Source organism: Microtus oregoni, unplaced genomic scaffold (assembly GCF_018167655.1).
Source record: "Microtus oregoni isolate MIOR12 unplaced genomic scaffold, Mior012 000003F_ref0000135, whole genome shotgun sequence".
NCBI lineage: Eukaryota > Metazoa > Chordata > Mammalia > Rodentia > Cricetidae > Microtus > Microtus oregoni.
The window spans coordinates 23420074-23443199 of NW_024543062.1; the positions used below are offsets into that span (position 1 = coordinate 23420074).

General features: G+C 50.5%; 1 protein-coding gene across 14 annotated transcripts in view; it reads left to right on the forward strand.

Moving 5' to 3' along the window:
• Window positions 1–1475: 1475 nt before the first annotated feature.
• The window catches only part of Fbrsl1 (fibrosin like 1), an 89035-nt gene continuing 67384 nt past the window's right edge, over window positions 1476–23126 (forward strand). For 3 of the 14 annotated variants that reach the window (XM_041647546.1, XM_041647558.1, XM_041647564.1), the window contains exons 1-2: window positions 1493–2339; window positions 14579–14779. In XM_041647546.1, coding sequence (XP_041503480.1) covers window positions 2052–2339; window positions 14579–14779 — 489 coding nt within the window. In that variant the 5' untranslated portion in view covers window positions 1493–2051. Of the gene's footprint in view, window positions 2340–14578; window positions 14780–15553; window positions 17417–23126 lie in introns of those variants that run through there. The other 11 variants (XM_041647601.1, XM_041647603.1, XM_041647595.1 and 8 more) reach the window with 8 other exon arrangements.

A 23126-nucleotide genomic window follows, 5' to 3' on the forward strand; every position in this document is an offset into this window, starting at 1 on the left:
CAGAGCAGATGTCTCTCCACAGTCAGCCTTCCCTGAGGAACAATTGAGCTAGAACTCCATTCCCCGAGGGAGATTGTGGCTGGTCCCTAAGTTGAAAACAAATTAAAGGAGATAAAGAAACTGGGAAGAAACCCAGGATGAAAGATCCCTAATCTGGTCTCTGGAGTCCCTGCCTTTCACTGAATTAATGCACTTGAGAAAGTAGGGACCTAAGAAGCAAGGAAACCTTTTATTTCTAATGAAAACTTCAAAAAAGTGGGTCTCAGCAGTTGTTCTAGAAAAGGGTTGACATAGGGGAGAGAAACTCTGTACAATGTGGAGGTGGGATGGCCTCAGGAGAGGTGTTAAAAGGAGAAAGAAGGGGGCAGGAGTGAGAGTTGCTTTGGTTCTGCTGTCTTTCCAACTAGATTCTTAGCTGATTAGAAGCTAGCTGTTGAGAATTTTCATAATAAACCCTGGAACGACAGGAGGGAGACCTACCAGGAGACACCCCCACCCTGGGGTAGCTGGCAGGTGTGGTCTCAGGTTGGAAGTGAAAGAAGCTCTCCTGTGGATGGTAGGCTGTCTTCTCAGAGGCCCCAGGGGACAGCGTTGCTGAGAGCCTGTGGCCTTCTCAGGAGCCAGATGACAGGGCTTTCTCCATGTGTCTTCTTCCTGTCAGGGCCTCGAATGCTCAGGTGAAGACATGGCTATGTCGCTTCTCACTCAATGTCTAAGCCAAGCCGTGACACCACCTGTTTCTTCGTGTCAACAGTTCCCACTTCTGAGTTATCAAGGTACCTTAGAACAAGGTTTTGGGGTAATTTCTATATGAATCAGTGGCCTGCTCCATTTGCACGAGGACACTCTACTTGGGAAAGTTGTTTTCTGCTGAAGGAGGAAAACCACCATTTTGTCTAACTTCGAACTTCCTAGCGCCCATTCTTCATGTCTCCCAAGAGCTGCAGTCCCCTGGTCCTTGACTAACGGGGAGAGGCAGGTCCCCAAGGGAAGCATGCTTGAGGCCAGAGGGCTTTGGTTTTCAGCCGAGAACCACCTAATTTAGCTTGGAGAGCAGGGTGGGACCTCTGGATTTGAGGGCTTGCAGGTGGAGGATGGCATACACATTCCAGCACTGTGGGCCCCCAAACAGTCGGGCCCACAAGCTCACGTGCTTTCACTCAGTTTGCTGAAACCTGTTGAGGGTACAGAAACCCATCACCTCCCACGTAGAGGGCGGAAGAGGCGGTGCTGACCGCCACAAACTTCGCCGCAGGTGGCCAGTTCTAGCTAGCGTGCGCAGGTCGCCGAGTGGGCGTGGTCAACAAGGCGGGACATGAAGGGGCGGGATCTGAGCAGAACCTGGCTCACCGCCCTGCCACAGGTGAGCGGGACTGGAAGGCAAGGGCGGGGCTTACGGGACGGAGAGAGCTCTGACTAGAGAGGTGGAGCCAGGAGGAAAGGGGCGTGGCCTGACTGGGAGGGGCGGGATTCTGAAGAGAAGTGCACAAATAGGTGTGGCCTATTGCAGGGGCGGAGCAAAGGGAAAATTCTTCTCAGGGGCGGGGCTTAATATGAAAGGGCGCTGGGCAGCTTAGCGCGGAGCCGCCGAGTCCGGAAGGGCGGAGCCAGGGCGGGGCCTGGGTGGGGCGGAGTCGGCGGGTCAGCCTCCCCAGCTGCGCCCGCTTCCTCTGGCACTCCGGCCTGGCGGAAGTGCGTCAGTTGTTATCCGCTCCGGCCGCTGCCACTACTGTTTCTGCCTCTCGATCTCGGTGATCAGGAGCTCCGCCACCCGCCGTCTTCGGCCGCCCGCCGCCGCTGCCCGCCGGTCGCCATGGGTTGCGTCCCTGAGGGCCCGGTGTAGGGCTGCTGAGCGCCGGCCGCCCTCCGATGCGCAGGGCCCAGACCCGGAGTAGCAGCCCGCGCGGCGCCCGGCGCTGAGCGTCCGTGCCCGGCATGCCCGCCCCGGCCCCGAGCCCGCCCCGGCCCCGAGCCCGCGCGGCGCCTTCCCAGCCCGGCGGCGCGGCGTAGCAGGCGGCGCGGGGCGCCAAGGTCACAGCCGCGGCGCCGCCATGGAGGCCAAGGTCCGGCCGAGCCGGCGTTCGCGCGCGCAGAGAGACCGCGGCCGGCGTCGGGAAGCCACCCGCGACGCCCGCGCGCAGAGCCCGTCGTCGGGCGACGAGCCGGAGCCCAGTCCTGGCAAGGAGAACGCGGGAGTCCGCGGCGCGCCGTCTCAGCGCCCTACGCCCCTGCGCGCAGCGCGCCCCCCGCGGCGCCGTCGCCGCGAGTCCAGCTCGCAGGAGGAGGAGGTTATTGACGGCTTTGCTATAGCCAGCTTCAGCACCCTGGAGGCCCTGGAGGTAGGTGGGCGGGAAGGTCGGACCGGGGACCAAGAAAACCTACCCGAACGCCGCCTGCCAATGAGAGGACCCGGAGTGAGGGGTGTGTGGGAGGACTTAAATCACGCAGCCCAAGCCGATTTTGCAGCAGTTGTTACTTGTTGCCAAGTTACCGCTGTGTCCTGGACTAACTGGGGAGTTGGACAGTTTGGGGCCTCGGGAGGCAGCGACGATAAGGTGGACACTTGGGATTCTTTCAGTTCGGTGTTCTCTTTTTTTTTTTTTTTTTTTTTTTTTTTTTTGGTTTTTCGAGACAGGGTTTCTCTGTGGCTTTGGAGCCTGTCCTGGAACTAGCTCTGTAGACCAGGCTGGTCTCGAACTCACAGAGATCCGCCTGCCTCTGCCTCCCGAGTGCTGGGATTAAAGGCGTGCGCCACCACCGCCCGGCAGTTCGGTGTTCTCTTAAGGGTTGTTTGGAGGGGACAGGGAGTAAATTGGCAAACCCTTCTTGGTGATGACTGATTATTGCTTGGGTAGAAGTAATAAGTCTACTAAAAATGCTACCTATCTGACTGTGAGTTATCATGTACAGTATTTGCTGAGCACAGTATCCTTTCTACCTGAACTCATGTTAGTAGAGAAGGAAGAGAGACACTTCAAGAGAAATGGCCAGCCAGTGAGTGGGTAGCCACTGTGTCTCTGGAACGCAAGTAGTTGGAAATGCTGGGCACCAGCAGAACCTTCAAAGGCCCTATTCGCCCCTAGGAATGCAGAGATCTCCATCTAGGTGAGCACTTCTGGAACCACTTCTCAGTCTGCTGGGCTGTGGTCCCAGGGATCACTCTGTAGCTCTTGTCACTTCTGCCCTGACTGACAATAGGGGATTTCCCCAGTCTCCGACAAAGCTTTGGGAAAGGGGTGTTTGTCATTGCAGGTCTCTAAAGGGAGTTCCCACCAAGCTCATACCCTAATTTTGGGGTCTGCTGGGTCTGTAGAGAGCTGAGGGTCCCACAGTGATGGCTGCTATGAGTCGCCCTGGGAAGGGTTTGTCTCAGACGCCTGTAAATGATTGAAGCACAATCATACCTTGTGCTGAGCTCAGTGGTCTTCTGGGGAACATGAGATGAGTTCTGGGCCCAAGTCAGGGACTCCAAGCCAGGTGATTTTATGGGGTGTAGTTGTATTGTGTCTGGTACTGATGTACAGGATTTTGCGCCTGATGTTGGGGTTTCTGCTTTAGTGGTGATAATGACACAGCTAAACACTGCACTAAAACCCCTACATTGCAGCCACAGTACCACATGCTTCAGATAGGTAATCTCATCTTCCACTTTGCCACACCTGTGTCTGCTGCCAGGCCCAGAGAGAGCCTGCACATCCATTTGGCCTTTCCCCCCATTTCTTCTCTAGCACATGGGCCTCTTTTGGGTCTTAGGTTTTGCAGTCTTGGTTTTAGTGCTCTGTCTGCCTGTGTACTGTTCGGTGCTGTTACAGCTTAGCCCTGCTGTCTATTTAAGATCTCATCTGAAGCCGGGTGGTGGTGGTGCATGCCTTTAATCCCAGCACTCGGGAGGCAGAGACAGGCGGATCTCTGTGAGTTTGAGGCCAACCTGGACTACAAGAGCTAGTTCCAGGACAGGCTCCAAAGCTCCAGAGAAACCCTGTCTCGAAAAACCAAAAAAAAAAAAAAAAAAAAAAATCTCATCTGAGGTAGGGATTTCTTTTTTCAGGTCTCTAGTTTTGTAGGGATATTTTTTAACCCATGTCTTTCATTGTCCCTTTTGGTCTCACTTTTTCCCATACTTTAGAGACTGATTGGTGTGCCTGGGATTCTTCCCCTCCAAACTTGTCAGTGCCCATGAGTTCCCAGTACCCAGAATGGAGCAACCAAGACTCAACAGTGGGGAGTGTCTTGTGAATGTCCTGTGTAGTGAGGGAGGGAGTGAAGAGAGGAATGGTCTTTCAGGAAGTCCATAGTCGCTCCTTAAGGTCACACAGGACATGCATGAGAACAGCCCGTTTGGACCTAAGTGTTTTGCCTTTGTTAGCTGCGGTTGTAGTCTCTGGCCTTCCCCACCTCTTCTAGGCCACATATAGAGGGTTGACTTGTACAGGCTCACCAGTTTACTCCCAGGTCACTGAGAGATTATCCTGCCTCACTTTACACCTCAACACAAACTTGTTACCCCCATGGTAGTCTTTCTTATGACCTGAGTGTGGCTTTGGGAAGTACTTGGTTTCTGGGCAGATCACAGGGTCTAGATCGCCTCTAGAAGAGTTTTGCTGGGTCTCATTTACCAGTAAACTGTTTTCTCCTTGAGATCAGGTAATTTATAATCCCATCACCTCTAATGATGACTAGTTCACTCTACTAGTTGTCTTTGCAGACACAAATTCATTTATCCCTTCAACACAGTCTGGAAATTGTGTGTGGTCCCCCTGCTCTATAGCCTCAAACTGGGGCGGGGCGGGGAGGGGGAGATGACTAGCTACATTCTCAGGATTATCAGGACTCCAGTCCAGAGGTAGAGCTTATCTCAACAGTAACTTCCTTAGGATCCCTATGTCATGACACTGTTGAGTATCAGAGAAGCCTGCATAGTCCCAAAGGCAGTTCAGTGGATGGAATGACTTGGGAGAGGATGGAAGAAGGTCCCGTTAACTCATTTGAGGATGCCTGTGTAGGCTCCCTGTGCCAGGGCTGCCTCATATCTCTCTGCTAATCTTCCTTTGTTACTGTAGGGATTGGAGCCCTTGACTCCTTTCTGTCTGTGATGCTTCCCCGGATGCCATGGTGGTGGCTGTTGGCAACAGGGTGTGGGGTAGCACTTAGTGTATCCACAGATTTAGACTAAGAGTCTCATGTTGGAACTGAAGGTATTCAGTCTTCTCTTTTTTTTTTCTTTTCCTTTTTTTTTTTTTCTTCGAGACAGGGTTTCTCTGTGGTTTTGGAGCCTGTCCTGGAACTAGCTCTTGTAGACCAGGCTGGTCTCGAACTCACAGAGATCCGCCTGCCTCTACCTCCCGAGTGCTGGGATTAAAGGCGTGCGCCACCACCACCCAGCTCAGTCTTCTCTTAACAGGTTGGGGAGTGAAGGACAGGGATCCATAGAAGCCTGGGATTTGGACACTTAGGGAAAGTAGATCTTGCCCTTCTTGTGACCCCACACCCAGCAGTGAAAAGGTGAGGAACTGTTTAGGGCCCGAAGTATCCCCTTCACCCAACACAAGTGCCGCAGGTCACTGAACAAGTTGTGCTGGTACCTGTATTACTAGGAAGTAGACTGAGTCCTGCATCCAACCTCAGGTAGACAAGCACTTTCTAGCCATAGGGCTAAGACTCTGGGGCCAGAGAACATTTTTACTACCATCACCAAGCAGAAACCACCTGTGGTTTCATGTCATGTGATTTCATTAATTTTTTTTTTTCCCCCGAGACAGGGTTTCTCTGTAGCTTTGGAGCCTGTCCTGGAACTAGCTCTTGCAGACCAGGCTGGTCTCGAACTCACAGAGATCCGCCTGCCTCTGCCTCCCGAGTGCTGGGATTAAAGGTGCACCACCACCTTCTGGCTCATTAATTTGTTTTAAGCAGCAAGTTGACTGAGGTGTTTGGAAAGTCAAGCTCTTTAGAAGATGGGTGCCTCAGCTGCAGTGCTACATTCCACAGGTGTCTGCTGTTTTCTGGAGCCCCTGACCAGGGTAATAGCCCACATGCGAAGGGAGGTGGTGTTTATTCACATTGGAGAGACAGACAAGTAACAACTATGTCACCTGCACATAGAAGGTTCCTCATAGTGGCCACAAAGAGCTGTGCTATCTACACAGGGAAGGAGAGTACTCATCACAGAAGACACAAAACTGGATACATAAGTGTCATTTATAGTGGGTGGGAGTTGTTCCTCACAATAGAGATGCGGCTAGGTATATGAATGGCTGTGCCATCTAAAAAGGGAGGAGGGGAATTCCCAGAGGAGACACAGCTGGATACTGTTTGTCACACGCATGGAGTTGAGGGAGGTTCTTCACAGTGGAGACAACTTGGTAGAAGCTATGCTGTTTACATAGAGAGGGAGTATTATTGTTCCTCACCTCTGTGCATATGAACTGTACTTGGGACAAAAGTGGAAAGGAAAATCGTCCCAAATGCTGTGTGCTGTGGTGCTTTTTTCTCTTTTCTGCATTCTCTGGTCAATAAATGTGACTTATAATTCACAAAATATATTCATAAAACCACACTGTACAGAGCTGTGCTTAAGCAATTGTCAGCCACTGGGCATGGTGGTGCATGCCTTTGATCCCAGAACTCTAGAAGCATGGGCAGGTGGATCTCTTTGAGTTCCAGGACAGCAAGGGCTACATAGAGAGACATTGTCTTTATTTAAAAAAAAAAAAAAAAAAAGGACAAAAACTTGTCAGCTTAGCTGACAGCCACCAGCCTGCACTGTGACTTTTGGGAATGGCATATCGTGGGACAGTTTGGGAAGGTCTTCACTCTGGCTGTGTTCAGGGGATTATGCCCATACCCTGCCATGCTGATGTTTGTGCATAGCTATGGGAACTGAAACACATAGACATTTAGGTGAGGAGAGGAGAGCTATGGCAGGAGGCATTTTCCATTCGCCGCCTGGCTCCCTTGGTTGATCCTGAATGAAGAGAACTTTGTTTTTTTTTTTGTTTTGTTTTGTGTTTTGTTCCCCCCCCCCCCCCGCCCCATCTTTTTCTGCTTCTGTGAGAAAGCCAGTTTTCCAAAGCTGTCCCCATTTGCTCCTAGACAGTGCTCTTGAGTTCTCATTGGGTCTTCAAGCACTTGACTCTGGTCATCTTGCTTTTATTTATAACGCTAATTTTACTATGCTGCCAGTTGATCATTTCATAGCATTCCCAGAGCCACAGATTGTTGGTAGTCTTGGCGTCTTTCCTTCCCTTGTGGGTGAGGTCCCTTTAGTTTTGGTTCTGACACGCATGCTGCGCTGGTCTTGAAGCACATTTCTATGCCTTGCTGACTGTGCTTGGGTTGTTCTTAGTATCCAGTAACATTTCAGCTCTTAGCTCTTGGGTGTCTCTGGAGCCCCATAGAGAACTGTTTATATGGAGTCCATTTCAGAATTAGCTATGAGTTTTGCTGCTGTCTTCCTGGTCTGAAGTTGTCTTGTTCTACCAGCTCTGCTGTTTGGATTGGGGGCTTTTCTTTTTTCCTGCACTCTGAGGAGCAGCTACTTCTTTTACTGGACAAAATTCTTAGGTCACAGAATCCAACCTTGTTAACTGGTGACCGGTTGATCAGCATTGTTTGTGGTGGGGCCTGGCTTTCATGTCAAGGAGGCCCACCTATAAGCAGCAGCCAAGACCTAGAGGGATGCATGCTATAGCAGTGCCCATCTGTTATCGCCAGGGCATGCAGCCTGGTTATAGGGTTGGGTAGTGTGGGAGGGGCCTAGTCTACTCAAATCCCTTGCAAGCTGCCCCCTCCCTCTACACTCATCTTAGCACCCCTCCATTCAGATTCCATAGTCACTTGACAACTTCCTTGTTCCCTTCTGTGACCTACCTGTTCCTGCCAAGATGATCCAGGCTTAAATCCAGGCCCAGTGTTAGCCTACAGCTCTTCCACCCGCTGGATCCCCAACTGCTACTAGGTGTGTTAGAACCTCTGATACCGACATGTGCTTGGGTGTGGTTATGTTTCCAGCTTTGAATGGGGTAGAAGGGATATGATGGAAGCTGTGTATTGTGTATAGGGTAGAGTAGAAGATATGAAACTAGTCAGAATATTACAATGGAGTGGCAGGTGCCTGGCATGTTTTACCTGAGTAGTTAAAAAAGGAAAGTGTACCAACTAGGTACTAGTGTTCCTCAGCACAACATGAGCTGTTCTGTGTGGTTTCTGTAGAGAGCTGGTATGGAGAGCTATTGGCTTTGTGGTTTCATGCTGTGTACAGAGCTTTCTAGCTCGGGCAGGTGTCTTGCCGTTAGTTGGAGCATGTGTGGTGCATGCAGTTGTGTATTGGTGATTCCTGGTAGAAGCCTGGCTGTTGCCTGGCTTGGCAGCTCAGCTCTGATTCAGGCTTGAAACTGCCATCTCGGGAGGAACAGCCACTTGTCCCTTAGATTTCTCAGGATGCCTCAGGTGGTGCCTGCATATCCTGTATTCACCAACCAGTCCCTCTTTATGTAAGGAGCAGAGGAGTGTCAAAGTTTCCGTGCTATAGCTGTTCCTCGAAGCCTAGCCTTGTTGCTTAATGACAGAAAAAGGTCAGTGCTGTACTGTCTCCAGGGTGTAGGGATGGTTGGAGGATTTTGTGTGCTGAGCTTTCCCTTCTGGTAGCCTCTAAAGAGGCAGCAGTGTTGTTCCCATACTTTTGGAGAAACTGAGGCACAGAGTAAAGCTAGAGTCCCCAGTGAGATTCAGACAGATTCCTGGAGAGTGGCCAGCTTCCCCTGTTCTATTTTGTTCCATTTTGCTAGTAGCTCTTGCCTTGGCATCTGTCTGTCTGACTAACCTACTCCCAGCTTCTATGTCCAGCTTTCTGCACCCTGGCTGTCCTGGGTGTCCTTCTATGTCCCGCTTCTTTGCAGTTTGTTCTCTAGTCTGACAGCTTTGTCATCTTCAAAAGGCCCAGGTTCCTCTCCCGTAAAAGGCAGAGTTCTCACAGGGATCTTTCAGATGTGCTCTGGCCACCTGCCCCCTCAGACCCTGCCTCTTGGGATACTGCTCATACTGTAGAGCTTTGGTTGCCCCTTGACCAGATTCTGTTCTGTATGACCTTCCCTTCTCTTTATCTCATGATGTTGCCAGCACACTTAGAACTGGGAACTGAACCCAGTGACTGCCCAGGGAGGAGGGGCTCCTGATGAGGTGATGTGGTGGTATCCTCAGTATCCCCTAGCTTTTCCCTTTATCTGAGGTAGGGATTAGTCGGGCAGAGTAGGAATAGGCTTGCTTGTCAAGGCTTCAACCTCAGGGGCTTCCTGTGATTCAGGAATACCAGTGAGTCTGTCTCAGGGCATCTACACATTCTCCAGCAGTGCAGCTGCTGTCTCCTAGCTCTCAGGAAGAGGCCCTGGGCTTCCTCTGCCCTCAGCCTTGCCAGCCATACATTGCAGAAAAATCTGTAAACTGCTTGGGAATACCTGCTTCCTGCTCTGGGTCTTACTTCCTCATCTGCAGAAAGGGTAATGAGGCAACATGTGCTTGTTCTCCCTGCTACCCACTGGACACCAGGATGAGAGTCCTGTGGTGAGCATACTTAGGTCCCTGTGTCTTCCTTCAGTCTACTCCAGGCAGACCCTGCTGGACCTATATCCAGAACTGGACTACTTGTAGTGGTCTCCAGTACAGAGAGGAAGAGCAGGCTCAGTTTGAATGCTTGCCTATTGCCCCTCCCCACTCATTTAAACTTACCCAGATCCTTTCATGTCCCAGGCTTGTGGCATCAGAAATGTCCAGCCTGGCTTCAGCTGACTCTGCTATAGAAGAGGCTTTGGGAGACACCCTGGATGACAACTGAGCAGCAGCTGTGCTGAAGCTTTGATGGGCCTAGAGTGTGGCAGAAATCAGACCTGAGGTGTCTTCCCAGAACTTGGAAGAGAAAGTACTGTTTTAGACAGATGGGCTGTTGGCCTGCCTTGCTTTCTGGCTAAAGAGAATAGGCCAGGGAAAATGGCTTAGGGTAGACTATCCCTCCCAGGAGTACTGATCTCACGGGAGAGCACTGAGGATCCAGTGTATTGTGACTGGGGCAAGGGACTTGAAGGCTACCACACAAAGGAGAGCCTGGATCAGGCATCAGTCATGTTCAGGGACCTTGGCTCTGCCCTAGAGCCCCCAGACCTTCTCCCCTTTCCTGCCTTTAGCCACACAGCCTTTTCTCTGCTCTGGGACCTTCTTGTCCATCTAGGTTACCACCCCTTTTTACTGTCTCCACTCAAATCTAGATGATCTGATTTCTTGTCTTTTATGGCTGTGGGAAATTGTATGTGTTCAGAGTACACAGAACCTACATCCTCACAAAAAGAGTGGCCGCAAGCAGACAGTGGGGTCAGAACTGAGATTCCGTAAGGCCCTCCTACATGCTAACTTCTTCCTGGAAAACCGCTACCCTTAGGTCTTCCTCATTGACCTGTCCTAGAGAAACCATGCCTTGCCCTACCCCCTTAAAAAAAAGAAATGGGATTTGAGAACAAGGCTATAGTCTGTCTGAATGGAGCTGGAAGGAAGGATTGTGGAGACTGATTTCAGAACCATTGCTCAGGCCAGCAATGTGGACATGATATAGTAGTTTGATGTAGACCCCAAGCAAGTGGCCTCCATGCTCCTCTGTCTAGCTCCAACTCCTCCCTGGATAGTACTGCTAATGATGTCAGTGCTCCCACCTTGTACACCTCGTTCAGCCATAGACAAGGCCTGCTGCTGTCTCGAAGCGACCCTCTGTCCTGCCAGTGTTGTGCTGGCGCAGCTGCTTGACTCGGTCTGAGGACGAAGGAGGGCTCTTCGCCAGAACCCTGGGGGTGGAGTGCTCAAAACACTTCATTTAGTAATTGCAGGGTGGGTTATGGCCCTTGGACCCATTGGTGCTCTGGCCTCCCCAACTTTTCCTGAACCCCAGCACTGTAGCAGTAGTTGTGTAGCAGGATGGTCTCTGCCTCCCTGTATCCTGTGGCAGCCTGTGCTGGGCACAGGAGTCTCTCTACCTGTCCACCGAAGCCTGCTGTCATTGGTTGCTGGCAGCTGGATAGCAGGTATGAAGGTAATATCCATGAACTTGGAGATTTCAGAGATGGCACAGTGGTCTATACTTCTGGAGCAGATAAGAAGTCATGAGGACCTGTGGCGATCCTCTTGAACATTTGACTCAGGTTCTATATGACTGAAACTCAGCAGCCAGTTGGGAGAAGCAAGCTGAAGAGAGAAAGATCTGGGAGGGAGCGCCCTATTTCCACCTTAGCTGGAGAGGTAGTTAAGATGCCAGTAGGTTGGGTGCTGCCCCAGGGGTCAGAGGACTGCAAGGACTGGTTGGTTCATGGGAGTCCTACCTGGGTGGATACCTGAGTGGAGATCTTGAACTTGGGTAGACAGCAGCCCAGAGAACAAATAAACTGGTAGATTCAGCATGAGGGGAAGTCTAAGGAAGGCTGCTGAGATGTTTAAGTAGTTGGTGAGAAGGGAGCCTGGAGTACTGGAGCAGTATTTGCCTGTACAAGGTTCTGATACTCCAGACTCAGATTTTCCAGGGGCAATACTGTCACATGGGTTAGGAAGCTCGGGACAAGGCTTCAGACAGGCTTGGGCCAGGCCTTCCTGCTTTGCCAAAGGGAACATGCCTTAAGGCTTGTTGATAATAGGGGTAAGAGTGAGCATATACTTTCTTGGCTAAAGGGGATGGGGCTGAGCCTTAGTAAGGATCATGATGGGAGTTAAGTAGCTTGGCCTCTGAAGAGAAACAAGTCTCCTTGTGGTTGGTTTAATGTAGTACAATTAGAATTTTATTGGTATTGCATAGCAGTAACATGATGGGAACAGTCATGTAAAGTCACCATTAGAAAATTGAATAGAGGTGGCAGGGAGAAACAAGCTGTGGAAACAAAGTGGTGGTACACGCCTCTTTAATTCCAGCATTTGAGAGGCAGAAACAGGAGGATCTCTGAGTTTGAGGCTAACTTGGCATACCTAGTGAGTTAGTGAGTTCCAGGGCTACACAGAGAAAAACCCTGTCTTGAAAAACCAGAAAGAAAAAAAAAGAAGGAAGGAAGAAAATTGAATGGGCAATTTCCTTTACTAGGCATTTAGCTTGGTGTTCTTTTTGGGGTGGGGAACACAAGTTTGAAGCCTGGAATGATTGTGGGACTGTTAGCACAACAGCGCCTTGTGTGTGGGCTTGATTGCTGGTGGCTAACCCTGCTGCACATGACAGTCAGATCTACTCTGTAGTCTGTCTTGCTGCACAGGTCCTGGCAGGATGACTCCTTGGGCTCCAGTGTTTGTCTTCTGCCAGACTCTCAGACAGGAGCTGGCATTCCCCGGGGTGCTGGAGTAGGGGTTGTTTGTATAAGACTCTGGGTTACCAGAGACCAAGCTGTCTTTCTGGATGGCTTCTCTGAGCCTCTGGTGTCCGTGTTTGGTTTTAAGATACTCAGTACTGATTGTATGTGGATCCGTTGAGTGTCTAACAGAATACCTAAGGCAGGGCCTACACTGGGTCATGAATACAGAACTTGTCCATTAGTGTTTTGAGCCTTTCTTTCCTTGGTGTCCTAGCACCTTTGTGAGTGACTACTTTCCCTGGAATTATTTTGGCTCATTTGAAGACAGAGCCTAGAGCCCTGCTTTCTCTTAGACCTGGGGTACCTGAACCTGGTGCTACAGACACGGTACTCCAGTGCTGGCTGCCTGGGCTCTGACATATGGCTGTAAGTAAAACCTCTCTGAGCTTCAGTGCTTACCCTGCAGGGGGTAGGGGGGGTTAGACTGTAGAACAGCAACTATGGGACACTGCTAAAGGCAACTCTGTGCTGTGTGTCTTATCCCCTTGGTTATCTAAGTATAGGTTAAGCTACTGAAGGCCCTTTCTTTACTGGTGGTCTAAAAGCAGGGCTTTTAGAGACAGGGTCTATTGGGGAGTGCTTAAGCTCCAAAAATGCCCAGACAGACAGAATAACCCATTGTTCCCCAGATGCCTAGGTGATGCTTGAGCAATTTCTGTGCTCTCCTAATGTGCAAGGTGAAAGTTGATTTACACCAACCGAGAATTTCAGAATTGAGATTCGGTGACAGCCTTGCTAGTACCCCTTGAGTGAGTCACCTTTGTTCCCTCAGGCAGGTGTACACATAAGATTCATTCATGAGGGGAAATCTGAAGGTGTCTTCCTTTGGGGTAGGGGCTGGCTACTATCACTCACTAGCCAGCCCTTCCCTAAGCTAAGTGGGGCAGATGACCAAGAAAACAATTCTGTGTGCAGGATGAGACTAGAAAGTGGACTAACAGAATGGGAGGGGGCCAGTGGAGTCTTTTATCGTATAAAAAGCAGAGTACCAAATAGATACAGAGGATTCAAATTCCTAATAGGGGCCTGGGCCTGGGTCTGTACTGTCTGTCAGTTTTCCTGTCTGATTACTTTCTCTTTCCTTCTGCTTTCTGCTGTTGGGGAAGACCAGGCTTGCTCTCTCTCCCCCTCCCCAACCCTTTGGTGTCCTAGTCAGAGATTGTCATTGTTTAGTATCCATTAAAGTTGACCTCAGTTTATTTAGACTTTGGGTCTAAAACACCCTGCAAACAGCCCTGTCACAGCTATAACATCAGAGTGCCTATAAGTCTTTGCCTTTTTTTTTTTTTTTTGTACATTTCAGTCCTTAGCAGCGGGGCAGTCTTGATAGCCCAGGGCCCTTGTGGACAGATGACAAGACAGTCTGCAATATGGGTTTAATGAGATCAGGACCTTAAATACTTGTGTATTACAGAAGGTTATTATGTTCAGCCTTAACCTGTCCAAGGTAGAAAGGCAGGGCAGAAACTCAAATCTTCTGTCTCTGGGGCGGGGGTGGCTCTGCCTTTGAGGCCTTGGGATGTTCCCTTACAGATTTTCCTGTTTTGGGGGAGGTTTTGTTTTTCTGTAGACTTCACTGTCCACTGCTTTTGGGGAAGTCTAAGCTGCATGTGAGTGTTTGCCTCATTTCTGTGCCACCATTGATAACCAGTGCTGGTCATTGCTACAGAAATGGGGGTCCCAGAACATGGCGGTACAGATGACCACTGACAGGGCTAGCTGACAGTAATGTCTTTGAAGTCTGACAACATGAAAGATACTTGGCAAGGCTCTCTGCAGTCTCCTGGGTAGTGGTGCTTCCTGTGGAATGAAGTATGTCACTGGGAAGAACATAGGGAATTAGAGCCACTAGGGGGCACTTCTGTGGAAAGTAGGGATCACCTGGGGTATTTCCTATTCTATATAGCATGTTACCAGGGGGCATTTCCTGTGGGTGTCAGTTGGTGAGGCTCATAGGTATCCTTAACCCCAGGCCAATGTGCCACCTCAGAGAGTTCCCAAGTATGCCATACATGAAGAATTCTACAATACTGTTTACTAGGCCCCTGGGAACTTGGGAATTTCCTACATAATCCAGCCATCACCTGTCTGTTTCCCTTCAGACATGGCTTTACAGGTTGGAGGCTCCTTCCTGTGAGGAGTCTCCACAGCCTGAGAACCTGCTTCATCTCCATAGGGTATTTCCACAGGTTGACATGTATTTCCTTCTTTCTCTGCAGAAGGACATGGCTCTGAAGCCACATGAGCGGAAAGAAAAATGGGATCAACGCCTCATCAAGAAGCCCCGAGAGTCAGAAAACTGCCCATCTGCTGAGCTGAGTGAGAACAGGCAGCCCCTGGAGGTGGGCAGTCCAGGGCAGAATGCAGAGCCCACTTGTGATGAAGGGACTAAGAAGGTCCCGTTGCAGCCCTCCAAACAGGTAAGCATCCTGTGCCCTCCCTTACTCAAGATCTCTGCAGTGGTGGGATCTGCACCAGTTCTATACGCACACCTGGACCCCACCCTTCGGCATCTGGCCTGCCTGGCAATGCACCCCATCGTTGCTAGGCTTGGGGTATGGGGTAGATAGGTAGGAGCCAGGCTGGTCACAGAGGTGCGGGGACCTGTCTGTCTGCCCAACTGAAAAGGCCTGCCTGGCCAGTGCTATTGCTTTTCCCCAGGAGTACAGGGGTGTGTGCTGGCCAGGATGGGTGACAGTGCTAAGCTGATAGGCCGGCCCCGCTTCCCACTGCGTCTGTCAGGTTCCGCCGACTAGGTGTCTGGAGACATCCAGAGTGTCTCTAAATGGATATGGGGACAAGGCTCCTGCTAAGAGAGGGGAATGCTCAGCCAAAGGCTTCAGGTGGTGGTCCAGCAGTGAAAGGAGAAACCAAGAAAAGGGATGCCCTCCCTCTCCCAGGAGGAGTGTTTCTGGCCATATGAGGTCTGTCAGAGCAGGTAGAAACTGGTCTGTGCTGCCTGAGCATGGGTCTGTCTTGAGTCATGGCTCAGTGCTGCAACTGCTTTCCTCCTGAGGACCCTAGGCCTGTGTCCTCTTTTTATAGAAAAAGGGCTTTTCTCAGCAGTTAAGACTGCTCTGAGCTCCCTTGGGAATTGGGCTTTGGAGAGGGAATAGCATGTCTTGGGCCTGGGCTGGATGGGGGATCCGCGGGCACACCTGCCCAGGTGGACACATACTCTTTCTTCCATGCAGGTGTGCTCCCCAGAAGGGGGGCCGCTCCCAGCCAGCCCCTGGCACCAGAACGGCCCGGCCCAGCACCAGCAGCAACAACAGCCCAGCCAGTCCAGCCAGCCCCAGGGGCCCCTCCCAGCCCCAGGGCAGCCCTGCCAGCCCCAGCGGCCACCCCTGGGTCAGCGTGCTTGGCCCCATCGATCACTTGGCTTGAGACAGCCTTGCCAGCCCCGGCGCCCACTTCTGGGCCCTGGTCAGCAACACCGACCCCAGCATCTGCTTCCGGCCCCAGATCAGCTCAGCCAGACCCAGCGCTCACGCCTGGCTCAGCCCCACAGGCCACTCTTGGCTCTTCCAGGCTCCAGGCAGCGCCTGCAGTCCATCCAGACTCCATGGCATCGCTACCCACTTCGATCCCTGTTGACCTCGTGTCACCTCTGCCGGTCTCTACTGACTGTGTGGCATCGTTGCCGACCTTTGCAGTCATGGACCACAGAGTGTTCCTGTGATCAGCCCTGTAGGGCTGCCTCAGGACAGCGCTGCCAGCCCCCTCGGACTCTCACCTTGCAACCACGCCATTGTCCCACCAGCCACCTTTCAGGCCAGTGCTGCTGCTCCTGGCAGGCACTGTTGGCCCCACATCAGCAGAGCCAGCCCCATAGATCTCTCCTGGGCCAGTCTAGTGGCCCCCGACAGTCACTGGTGGGCCTCAAGCAGCCCCAGCAATTAGTTGAAGGCCCAGAGCAGAGTAGCTCTCCAAATCCTGCCCTGCTGAGTCCTAGACAGTCACAACAGAAGTGTCCAAGTCTTAGCCCAGAGCCATCTCACCTACCTAAACAGCCCCTCATGGGCCCAAAGAAGCCCCTGCGGTCACTTCTGGGCCCAGACCAACTTCGCAAACCCCAACCGTTACTTACCCTACCCGATCGCCCTTCACTTCTGGGGCAACCAGGCCTGGCCCCCCAGCCTCTTCTGAGGCCCCTTTGTCAACTGAGGCGGCAGTCCCTACTGGATCTGGTGCCAGCCCGTCAACCCCAGCCTTCGATCCTGGGCCATCCCTTCAGGCCCTTGAGGACACAGTGGACTCGAAACTCTGCCCCGGGGGTGGCCCGCCAAGCCCCGTCTGTGAGTCCTGGAGCATGAGGCTTGTAGATAACTCCCTGGATGAATTTGTCACGCTGCAGTTGGGCTGCACCAGTGAGAACCTTACCCTTTAGATGCTTTACAGACTGCCATGAGGCTGTTCCCAGACTGCTTTGACTGATTGGGGCCTGAGGTCAAGACAGGAAAGCCCCTGCTGTGCCAAGACCAGGCCCAGGCTCATCGCCTCAGAAGCATCAGAAGAGAGATGAATGCCAAGTCATTCCATCATCCTACTGCCCCTTCCATAGGTGTCAGGCCTCTTGGTGTTACTGTGCCCCTCACATGCTTTATGTTGGACAACTCCTAGGAGAGGTTACACAGCCACCCAAGGACTTGGAGCCTGTTGGGATCCTTCAGCATCCTTTGGTGCCTCTAATTGCCAACAACATTTTTGCATCTCCGCGTCTCATGCATATGTGCAGGTGCAAGTGGTGTGTCCATGTGTGCCTGTGTGTGGCGGGCATGTGTGAGACCTAGGCCTCACTTTCTGTCCCCCACTTCACACCCACTGTGTTCCCTGCCCTGAGCACAATGGCTTAAGTGACTCAGGGCCACAGCGTGCATTTGGTTAGCCAGGTTTCAGCTCACTCTGTAGTAGTGCGAGCGACGGGCTGTGTTCCCGCCCAGCTCCGCACAGCTAGCTTTACCCGAAATAATTACACAGAAACTGTATTCTTTTACACACTGCTTGGCCCATTAGCTCTAGCCTCTTACTGGCTAGCTCTCACATCTAGATTAACTCATTTCTAATAATCTGTGTACCACCACAAGGTGGTAGCTTACCAGTAAAATCTTAACCAGCATCCATCTTGGAGAGCAGAGCTATGACGACTGCCTGACTCGGCTTCTTTCTCCCAGTATTCTGTTCTGTCTACTCCGCCTATCTAAGCTGCTGTCATATCAAAAGGGCCAAGGCAGTTTCTTTATTAACCAACAGACCTATGACCCTCCTCCATCATCACACCTTTTGGCTGTGGGATGGTGTTAGTGTCTACTTGAAGATCCTCCAGCTGCATAAGAGATATGAAGGGGTGGTGACTCCGTGGCTGCTTCCCCATCTCTCAGGGCTTTCTCCACCCCAGAGATGCTGACAGGGCAGCTAGAAGCCTCTATCCGGATTCTTCATCCCCGTTACAACAGTGTTCAACCCTGATTCCGATGCCCATTACTACACCTTTGGGCCTGCACCTGTCCCTATTACCTGCAATCAGGGGTTGTTCAGCTTGCCAAAGTTCCATCTTAGGGGAGCCAGCCCCACACTGGATCTCCTGGAGTCCCAGTGGCTAGATTGAGTCCCTGAAGGGGAGGTGACCAGAGCAGAGAGAGGGCTCCTGGGCTTGGAACTTCTACCTGGGAGGGTTGTCTGGGCTACATGGCTGGGCCCCAGTCACTGTACCTGGTACCTGTTCTTATTCCTGTTGACACTGGATAACCCCTTTCTGATGCTTAGCACAGCCTATGAACTGAGAATTTGGAACTTATTTTTCTGATTATAAAAATAAAGTGCCATGCCATTTTTATAACAGTGTTTTATAATTTAAATAGATGACCTATTTCCCATGATTTATTCCATTGAGTGGTTTTGTATATCTAGAGTTGGTCTTCTGTTCACTAAGTACTAGACAGAGGAGACTTGGAGTCACATTCTGTCCTGTGGGTCTGGGGAGCTGCTGTCCTTGCCATGACCCTCATGGAGAGGGCTGTAGTACCCAGACGTGCAGTAGAAGTTTGTGGTGGGTATTGAGTTATTAAGGGTGGAGCTCTTGAGGGCAGGATTCACACGCCGAACTGGGCCCATCCATGTCAGTGTTTTGAAGAGAGTTGGCTGCCTGAGGGTGGCCCAAGGAACCTGGCGCCTGAGTTAGACTGCCCTGAACCTACTCTGCACATTAGCTTGTGGAAAGGGTTAGGGAAATCCTATTTTTGATGATGCACCGCATACATACAGGTCCTTCTGTCCTGTTTGGGGCCAGAAAGTGCATTGTAAAGTCCTGTTATCTCCTACTGCTCAGCTTAGTCTATTACAGGGTTGGAAGGCTGGTTGGTTGTACCTGAGGGTATCTATTGTATCAGGCCACTCTGGGTGCCCTTGGCTGCCTCTTAGTTGTGTGTTTAAGAGGGGAAATAGAATACTGACAGTGGTGGGCAGATTAGCACAGAAAGTTGAGGCTTCTAGGATGAGGTCTTGTAGACGCTTGCTAAGGAAGACTACTTGAACCTAGTGGGTCAGAGACATAGCTCAACTCAGCAGGTAGAGAGGTGCTTATGCCACAAGGTGGCAGGAGAGAACAGACTTTTGAACTTCTTAAACCTCCACACATAGACGCTGTACTCACACATACACAATTGAAAAACAGACCACAGCCAGCCTTGGGTGGGCACCATTACCAGGACCCTGGTGGCTGGGTCACATGGGCCATGTTCTGGGACCTGTTTTGGAGCTGCTCTTAGAAAAGGCGAGTTCACAAAGCTGACCTGTGGTGTTTCTGAGCAACTAGAGACCCAGGTTCCTCTGGATTTGGCAAATTCTAGTGTTGCTGACCTATCTGACCATATGGCTATATGGGCCTGCCAGGATAGGCAGCTGTGGGTGGAGACCCTGAGGTTGTTTGGAGCTTCCCTGGAAGCAGGCTTGGGTCCTGATGACCATGGGGTAGTGGGCTCATCCACATGATGTGGGTCTGGAGTCCAGAAGACCCTCTGGAAATGGAGTCTGGAGACAGTGCCATCATTCAAGTGGCATCAGCATCTACTTATTTGCTGCTAGGGCCTCATACTCTGTACCAGGTTCGGTGTAGCCCGCTTTACCGTGGGCAAGGTATAGTATTATCTACCAGGAAGGGGAGGGGAGCATGAAGAAGCTGGTAAGCTCCCCCACTGGATCTCTTACAAGAAAGTGAAGCCTGTGAGGAGTTGAAGTATCTGAGTAAATTCCCAGGGAAGCTGGGTGGCCCCTGTTGTAGGGCCTGGAGCTAGAATGATCCTTGGGTTCTACCTTGGCTGAGTCAGAATGTGAGTTGGGGCAACCTAGAAGGGAAAAGTTGCAAGCACAGTCTACCTTGAATGCCAGTACCTGTCCAAGGCATTTGCACGTGTGCGTGCGTGTGTGTGTGTGTGTGTCCTTGCCTCACCTTACATGACTGCAAAGGTATGTCTGCAAGGTGGGTGTTTATGACACATCCCATCATGCTCTCCATGTTAACATCACAGCCTATGAAATGAAGTCACCAGCCTTCCCAACCTGCTCACCAGTTTCATCCAGACACTAGTCCCAGCTTGCTGATGTTCGCCTCATGGAGCCTCTTCTAGTCAAAGCTCCAACTGATAACCCTTCAGGGGCTGCACCCTAGCAGTTTTAGAAGAAAGGCATATGGCAGAGGGAACAATTTATACCCTAGCTAAAGAAGTGAGGCCAGACCAGAAATAGAAAAGCAAGGTTTCAGGGCCTTGGAGCAGTTTATCACGGTGAGATGAGGTGTTGTGCCTGACATGTGGCATGACCTGACCTGGGATCTCTCTGCCTACCTTTCAACCCTTCTAAATGGGCTTAGTGGCATAGTGAGGCCCCTTCCTAGCTTGAAGATGCAGTGACAGGTGACAATCCCCCACAGTTGACAGATGCGGGAAAGTCCACAGGTTTTCTAGTTCTACAGGGCCTCCTGGGCAGTTTCTTGAGAAACAGATATGGATAGGTCCTGGACTCAGCAGCACTGTTGGTGGAAGTAACATGAGCCAAAGCATTTGAAATGTCCTAGAAACCACACTGAAATAAACCATCATAATGGATTGTTTTTGTTTTTTTAAGACAGGGTTTCTCTGTGTAACCCTGGCTGTCCTGGTTCTGTAGAAAAGGCTTGTCTTGAATTTAGAGATCCACCTACCTCTGCCTCCCAAGTGCTGATATTAATAATAGATATCATTTAAATTTGTTGAAAGTGTTATCATTTTAGCATGTAAAAAGTATGAAATGAATTAGTGATGAGCTGGTAGTGCACACTGCACACTTGTGATCCTAGCGTTTGGGAGACTGAGGAAGGATGACGAATTTGAGGTCAGCCTAAATACTTAAACCTTGTCTTTTTTTTTTTTTTTTTTTTTTTTGAGACAGGGTTTCTCTGTGGCTTTGGAGTCTGTCCTGGAACTAGCTCTGTAGACCAGGCTGACCTTGAACTCACAGAGATCCACCTGCCTCTGCCTCCACCTAAATCCACCACCGCCCCGCCTAAATCTTGTCTTTAAAAATATCACTGCAGGGGGCTGGAGAGATGGCTCAGTGGTTAAGAGCACTGCCTGCTCTTCCAAAGGTCCTGAGTTCAATTCCCAGCAACCACATGGTGGCTCACAACCATCTGGAATGAGGTCTGGTGCCCTCTTCTGGCCTGCAGACATACACACAGACAGAATATTGTATACATAATAAATAAATAAATAAATATTTTTAAAAAAAAATATCACTGCAGCTGGGTAGTGGTGGCGCACGCCTTTAATCCCAGCACTTGGGAGGCAGAGGCAGGCGGATCTCTGTGAGTTCGAGGCCAGCCTGGTCTACAAGAGCTAGTTCCAGGACAGGCACCAAAAACTACAGAGAAACCCTGTCTCGAAAATCAAAAATAAAAAAATAAAAAAAAATAAAAATATCACTGGGATGTGTGTGTGTGTCTGCGCGTGCACGCGCACTTGTGTTTGTGTCTGTGCTCTGCGTTGAGTGTTAGAAATCTAGCACAAGGGCCTGAGGATACAGGAGACCCTGTTTCGGGGGTGGGAGTGGGAGGGACTAGCACAATTCACTTTTAGGGTCTCACATGCTAAGTGATAGCAGCTATGGGGGAAAAGGCTTCCTAGTAAATGTATAGCTTGCACTTTCTAGACAGTCCATCACTGAGGGGAATCGGAAGAGGAACTCGAGGCAAGAACCTGGAGATAGGAACCATAGGAGAAGGCTGCTTGAGTTGATCTTGAGATTTGCAAGAGAAGAACCAGTTCCACAATTTTTTTTTAAATATTTATTTATTATGTATACAATATTCTGTCTGTGTGTATATGTGCAGGCCAGAAGAGGGCACCAGACCTCATTCCAGATGGTTGTGAGCCACCATGTGGTTGCTGGGAATTGAACTCAGGACCTTTGGAAGAGCAGGCAATGCTCTTAACCACTGAGCCATCTCTCCAGCCCCCCAGTTCCACAATTTTGAGCCAAATTTAAGGCAAGCTTTAATTAAATACTGACCAGGATGGACCTTGGTCAGAACCACTCTCTGGAATTCCCACAAGGGGCAAGGAGACACATGTTGTAGGGGCTATTTAAGGACAAACCCATATATGACTACCCAGTTTCCCATTTGTATAAGTCCCAGGAAGTTACCTGGTCCCTGGGTGGGTTAGGCTCACAGGTTAACTTCGGGTCTTATACTTGTTGGCTTGCTCTCTTATACTCAGATAGCTTTTTTTATACAGCCCAGGGCTATCTGCCTATGGGGTGGTATGGCCCACAGTAGGCTGGGGATGTCCGTAGTCAAGGCAATTCTTTAGTTGAGGGCCCTTCCTAGGGACTTCTATGTTGTGCAAATGGCCAATAGAAACTAGGAAAGATAATAAAGCTGAGAAACCCCTTGCTAAATTAACCAAGGAAAAACAAAACAACACAGGCTGCCAGTTTTTAGTTGTCATAGACATGAAATAGATTTTATTCCAACTAAGCCAACAATTGGGTGAGATGTATAAATTCCTCAAAAAATGTAGTCACAAAAGCTGATAGATGGTGGCACAAATTTATGATCCTCAGCAGTTGGGAGACAGCAGGAGGCTCTGCAGTCCCTTCGTGCCTGCCTTAGTTCACCTTTGCTAGACAGACCACTTTCTCAGCAGGTTCCAAGGCTGTGGCTTCCCTATTCCTCAGGGATCTGGAATGGCTGCCCTCCTGAGGACTGAATGATACTGTTATACCCCACCACTACCTCATGTGTGTGTGTTTATGTGGGTAGGAGAGACTAACTTAAGCATCTTTAATGAAAGTTGTTTATAAGACACCTCCACTCCTGCATCTTCTCAATTGTTTCTTCCTCATATTTGCCCTTCTCCTTTCCTTCGTGTCGAGACTTCCCTTTCCAGTATCTGTTTGCCATCTTTACCCAGCTTTAACCTGGTGACAGCACCGTGCTGGGGTGGATGCCCACGTGGACAGTCGTGTCATTAGCCTTTCCTGCTGCACTCATCTAACGTAGATTCGTGTTTCTTTCTGTACCCTTGGACCACTTTGCCAATTTGATGGCCTTTGTAAGTGTCCTTGGACAACCTGAACTTCATCTCCTTCCAAGTGGGCATAGACTGAACATTATGTTTCAGTCTCAGCTCTTTGGGAAGAGGGGAAGACCCGAGCTTCCTCCGAACGTGAGAAGGTGCCTTGCAATGCTCTTTGCAGTTTTTGCTTTGGTTAGAAGTCACAAGGGATTGA